Source organism: Austrofundulus limnaeus, unplaced genomic scaffold (genome assembly GCF_001266775.1).
Source record: "Austrofundulus limnaeus strain Quisiro unplaced genomic scaffold, Austrofundulus_limnaeus-1.0 Scaffold106, whole genome shotgun sequence".
Classification (NCBI taxonomy): Eukaryota; Metazoa; Chordata; class Actinopteri; order Cyprinodontiformes; family Rivulidae; genus Austrofundulus; species Austrofundulus limnaeus.
This window is the reverse complement of record NW_013952508.1, coordinates 1,352,441-1,358,354: the sequence shown is the minus strand read 5'-3', so window position 1 is coordinate 1,358,354 and position 5,914 is coordinate 1,352,441. Positions and strand designations below refer to the sequence as shown.

The 5,914-nt window shown below is 40.9% G+C and overlaps 1 protein-coding gene across 4 annotated transcripts in view; it reads right to left on the bottom strand.

Annotated features, from left to right (window-relative positions):
- The window catches only part of fam110b (family with sequence similarity 110 member B), a 21,510-nt gene that overhangs the window by 6,050 nt on the left and 9,546 nt on the right, over positions 1 to 5,914 (bottom strand). The window contains exons 2-3 of one of the 4 annotated variants that reach the window (XM_014013836.1): positions 4,555 to 4,679; positions 2,760 to 3,221 (exon numbers count right to left, since the gene is read on the bottom strand). In XM_014013836.1, the coding sequence (XP_013869290.1) occupies positions 2,760 to 2,882 (123 nt within the window). In that variant the 5' untranslated portion in view covers positions 2,883 to 3,221; positions 4,555 to 4,679. Of the gene's footprint in view, positions 1 to 2,759; positions 3,222 to 3,517; positions 3,618 to 4,554; positions 4,680 to 5,914 lie in introns of those variants that run through there. The other 3 variants (XM_014013835.1, XM_014013837.1, XM_014013838.1) reach the window with 3 other exon arrangements.

Sequence of the window (5,914 nt, the reverse complement as noted above, 5' to 3'; positions counted from 1 at the left end):
GAATACGAAAACATTGGTTAATGTCACAAATTCTCCTAAATCACTCGTACGCACAACTTAAGAACAAATCTGTGTGTACGAACGGTTCTTGCATGAGGCCCAATGATTTGCAAACCTCATGAACTCATATTGACATTATGGACTATAGATGATGAAATCTAAATCATCTGGGGTACGTTGAGAAATGTTCTTAAACTGTTGGACTATTTTCTCACACAGTTGTTCACAAAGTGGTGAACCTCGCTCCATCTTTGCTTGTGAATGACTGAGCCTTTCGAGGATGCTCCATCTATACCCAGTCATGACCCTCACCTGTTTCCATCGAACCTGTTCACCTGTGAACCGCTCCAAACAGCTGCTTTATGAACAGTCCTCAACTTTCCCCGTCTTTTGTTGCCCCTGTTCCAGCTTTATTGGGACGTGTTGCAGCATCAAATTCAAAATTACATTTACTTTTCTCCCAAAACAGTGTTGCCAGATCTCACACAGAAACAAGCAACCAGCTCTATGAAAACAAGCCCAAAATAAGCCCAACTGGCAACCCCCACCCCACACACACATTGTGTAAAATAGAGGTCAATTGTAACAGTACTGTATTAATGTATACATTTATTATTGCATTATACATAAGCAACAGCAAAATTATGATAAAAATTACCATCAAAATGAACAACTTTTAATGGTTTGAATAATTTAAATTATTTTAATAACATATACTTTTAAACTCTGATCATAAGAAADGTGCATTTTGCAGCAAAATGACAGTACAGTCAACAAAAACTCACAAAAATCTTTGTGCGCTATTTTTTCCTCACTTTTATTACGTTTTCCCCCATATTTTCCTGACTTACTGCAACTCATTCTCACTCTGTTTTGTCACTGATATCCAGAGGTGAAGTAGTTTTTGCTGATATGACAAAAAATTTGGTTCTGGCTCTTATTGTTCTCTCTCGCTCAATTTATGCAATTTAATCAGCAAATTCCAAACAAATTAAAACTTATCAATATTTTACTGTACTGTACTTGTATTCCAATATAAGCAGTGTATTTTTTTATTTATTTATTTTTGTCTGTGCACCACCTGTGTAAAATGTCCCAGTCCATTAAATCGAGCGCACCAATCCCCACTGTGTTTTAGATGTAGACACACGTGCGCTGTATCAAGTCTCCTGTCATAAGTTCTGAACCGGACCAGACCGCACTGCCTCACCCCTGCTTGTTTCCCCATCACACTGGGCTCTGGTGTGTGTGTTTGAAATGTGCCGACTCAACTCGGGCGGGAGCGACAACCAGGAAACGGGGGAGTGGGAGGGAGAAACCCACTACTCCTTGTGTTCTGCTTCAGCGGGAGCAGAGTTAAAAGAGACCAATTATGGGTCCCAGAAATGTTTATGGTATGTCTGTGGGCTATCCAGACCATGTTCATTCAATTTAATGCACAAAATAATTCTCAGATAATAAAATTTCCCATTTTCTAGTTCTGCCTGCTCTGACTTCCGTTCAGAAGAGCTGTTTATGTTAATGAGCTCTGTTGGTAACGCCCTCCAAAAATCTGTTGACATTAACTCCGCCCTCCACAGCCAGCGTTTACGTTAGCATGGCTAATAATAGCAGAAGCTCCGTTGTACAACCATATGAGACCCAGAGGCAGAGTCGTGGTCCCAGCTTCTTTTTTCTCCCCCTCCTCTGCTCTGTGCTCACTCTGCATGCTGTTACCAGAGCAGGGAGCAGCAGCGGTCAAAATACCTCAGAAACTTGAACAAATAGGTTTTAACAAGGCTTTAATAAGCTAAACAATAGAGGTACATGAGAAAACGTGTTCATGACGAATGAAAATAAATAATTAAATTGTGTCCATGCTGATCTCAAACCCTGGTCTCCCACTCTCTGGTCCAACACTCTACCCATTGCCCTATTGGAGGCCTGTTGTGAAATGAGCTGCGCATTACACAACAACAACAACCGTGATGGCTTTTTCTACTGAGGTGGAGTCTCACCCGGGGTTTGCTAGGTAAGGGGCTGAACGCAGGTTCTGGTGGGTTGTCGTACGGCTTGTGACATCACAAAATGACGGAAGTATAAAACTTGTCGTTAATATACTGTACATTAAAAATACATTTACTTACAGTAAATATGCCCCTGGGTGCATTTTTTTGGTCCTAGGACTGTTTTTTTAAGAAGTACATACCCAAAGTTGACTAAAAAAACCTTTAAAAGTGAATTTTGCATAATAGGTCCCCTTTAAGCATGTCATTCAGACAGACAGATGAGTCCAAAATAAGCAACTCAAGTTCAAAAATAAGCCCCAAAAAACGCAACTCACAGAATTTACAAGTGACTTTAGAAAAAAGGAAGCCCAAAGTCGCTTATAATAAGCGGACCTGACAACACTGCCCCTAAAGTTTGTGAACTTTTTAGTTTCAACACTTGAAACGTTATTATAGAATAACAGTCTAATTTGCAGTGTTTTCTTTAGGATTGTTTTGATTTTGAAGAACCCTGAATAACACCTCTGTAGGATTATACATCCAGGATAGCAGCTGTAAACTGAGCTTGAATCATCTTTTAACTTGTAAACAAACCTAAATGTAGTTCTGTGGTGGAGCAGGTTGGCAAACTTTGTGTTTCCTTACAGGAAATTTGAAGTTGAGCTTTTTTTTTTTTTACAAACAATCTGTCCATCTTGATATTTGAGGTGATATTTACTAACGGTGGCTCACTTCTCACTTCTCTAAATTAAAAGTATTCTTGTTCCTCACCTGTCTCCTGAAATACTCCGGGCCCTTGTTGAGGATGCGGAGGGGTACGGCAGAGCTGAAAGGCGCTGTGGGGCCAGTGGCCTTGCTATCTGGGAGAGCAGGAGCCAGTGTCTCTGTTGGCATGGCAACGAAGCGACTGCGGTGGCCGGCCGTTGTGACGATCGGTGCAGGGTGAACGGCAGAGGGCGGGGGCACGGGAGGACCCCCAAAGCATGAAGACACAAGGTAGCAGTGAAAAGGTCTGGACAAAGGTGACGTCGGGGAGCCTCCTCAGTGATGGTGGGACGGGGGGACGGTGGGGGGGCGTGTCAGCGTCTGCATCGCCTGAACCCACGGATGCTTTCCTGCCGACAGACAACTAATGAGGGCTCCCTGAGCTCATCCAGGGGATCAAACAGAGAACTGCTGGGAACAGAAAGGTTGGCTGCTCCTCCATACGCAGCTCAGCTCTTCCTTCTCCACCTGAGGTGGACACAAACAGAGAAATAAACAGAAAATAAACTTATGACATCATGCAGCCAGCAACAACAGAAAGCACTGAACACAGACAAGCTAACAAAACCAAATAATTAAACATTTAGACAGGGTTATCTGTTTTTAATTACTGCATGTTAATAAGGATTATTACAACAAAATACAACAAATAAATGTGTTATCAACGTATCATTTCAATGAACTGTTTGAAATATTATCCTAAAATGTTTTGAAGCACTTTTTTGAGCAGCAGCAATCAAAAACACGATTTTGAGGAAAAATACCTTAAAATGTTGAGATTTTCACTGTAAGCCGGGGCTATTGAACTGGCGGCCCGCGGGCCGGAGTGACCAAAGTTCGGCCCGCCATCTGGTTCATTCATCTCTTCAGCCCAAACCCCTGGTTTTCTACTTTAATTACTCTAAGTTCTTGTTGTTAAACATAGACATGGTTGGTGTCTACAGAAACGTCTGAATCTTGGCCACAAGCTGGTAAAAACCATTTCTATAAACACTCAAGACAGTTAAAAGAACAAGCAGTTGAAGATAAAAACTATGAAAGTGAAAATAAAATTGGTTTAAAATTTTGGCAAATCAGAGATATCAAAAATATTCTTTGTGTTAAAGGAGGCATAATGTGTTTATTTTTGATTTTGATATTGTTTAATTATCACTACTTTTATAGGGTTCTGTATGTTGTATTCATGATTAAATACAGCAAAATAAACTATTTCAAAGGTAACAGATCTTTGTAATACTTGGTTTATTTAAATAATAACTTTAATTGCTGGATGTTCGGCCCCTCAGCTGTTGACCTGCAGTAACTGTGGTTCCCAGAGCAATTTAGTTGAATAGCCCTGCTGTGAGCTATCAAAGCTTTCAAAGCTTTGTTTCTTTCCAGATGGGAAATCTCAATATTCAAATACTATTTGAGGTGTCTTTTTTCAAATGACATAAAAAAAATCCTCATTAAAATTACATAAAATTTGGATTTAGACTAAATATTTATATATTATCGTAACCAACAAGACAAATTAAATAATATTCCTAGATCTACTAATGATATCAGGATGATTTAATTACAAAATGTAGCTTTTAAAGCCAGAAATCTGAAAATATGATGAGGTCATTTGGACCAAATTTGTCTTAATCCTCATTTCGATGTGATGGGTCAGATATGTTATCGTCAAACTTTGATTAGAGGGATGTAGAGGTGTGGACAAATTGTTCCTCCTGCAGGTCATTGACTCAGTGCTTTATTTCTCATTTAAACTCATTCTGTTCAGGTATTTATCTAATGCATGTCTACAAGAACAATTTACCAGTTTAGAGTTGTGTTTCTGGGTTAGGTCACGGTTGTTCCGACCTGTTTTTGGCTCCTTCAGGCTTCCGTCACTGGCTGCTGAGAGCAGATTCCTCCTCTAAAGGCTGTCAGACGGTGTCACAGCTGTCAATTCAAATCACAAGAAAGAAAAGTAACTAGAAGTGCAAGCAGTTCTTATCAGGGTCCAAACATCTGGACATGTTGGCTCTGATTCACCACAGACATGTGCCATGATGAGACGTAGTCTTTAGAGCTCTTTGAAGCTCTAACTTTATACACACCTTCATATGCCACAGTTTCAAAGAAGCATGAAGAAAAACTGAAATAACGGTTTGCTGAATTCCTTTGTCCTTTCAATAATTCAGTTCAATTCAATTCAAAAGTACTTTATGGGTACCAAAGGGAAATTAGATGAATCTGAATAATCTGGTGAACCAGGGATTATTTTGGGATAATTATGGTCAGTTCTGACTGAGTGGGGTTGGGCATAATCGTATTGCAGTGTTTCCCCTACCATTATACAGGCGGGGCGGCCCCCCCGCCAACGAGACGGCCTGCCCCTCTAAGAATTTCACGGCATGTAGTCATTTTTATTTAAATAAGGCCAGATCAAGTCGAGAGCTATTTTTTGCGACCCTCCATGTCCACCTCTCACCAAACTTGGGGAAAAGACGGCGCAGAGCGAGGCTGAGCGCTGTGTGTAGTCTTCACAAAGATAGGAGATGTGTGTGAGATTAGACAGCAATGAAAACTCTGCTTTTAATCACGTAGCACCGATGCGACAGCGTTGCAAGCTACTTTTTCTTTCTTTAAAAGAAAATGCGACAGGTGAAGCCACAGCATGGTTACTACCTTGTCAATAATTACTGCCTTTTTTTCTTTCTCTGTGGGTGGGGGGTCAGCTTCACTCAGCTGCAGGTGAACACCTCCCGGGAACGCACACGTTTCCTGGACTATTTTCCACCGAGGATTACATCGTATTTTATATTTATTATATTTCTAAAAGCACTTCGCAGCATTTCCCCTGTGTGTTCACATCACGAGCGCAACAAAACCGTGACGTATCATCTGACTGTTTTTAAAGTGATGGGCAGTGACTTTACAGCAGCTGCACCTGCCCACCTGAAGCTCGGCTCCGACCAGCCTGGGACTGAAGAGTTCACACGTCAACCCCTTCAGATATTTAATGTGTTTATTGAGCATCAAATATCTGTAATTTGCGCAAAAAATCAGTATTAATCACACAATTGGGGGTGGAGGTTCACTGACCGCAGCTGCGCGGGGTGGTGGGGAGGAGGAGGGTCTTTTAAAGACGTGTCTACATTTGACTTTTATTTTTTCTAAAATCACAGAGTTCT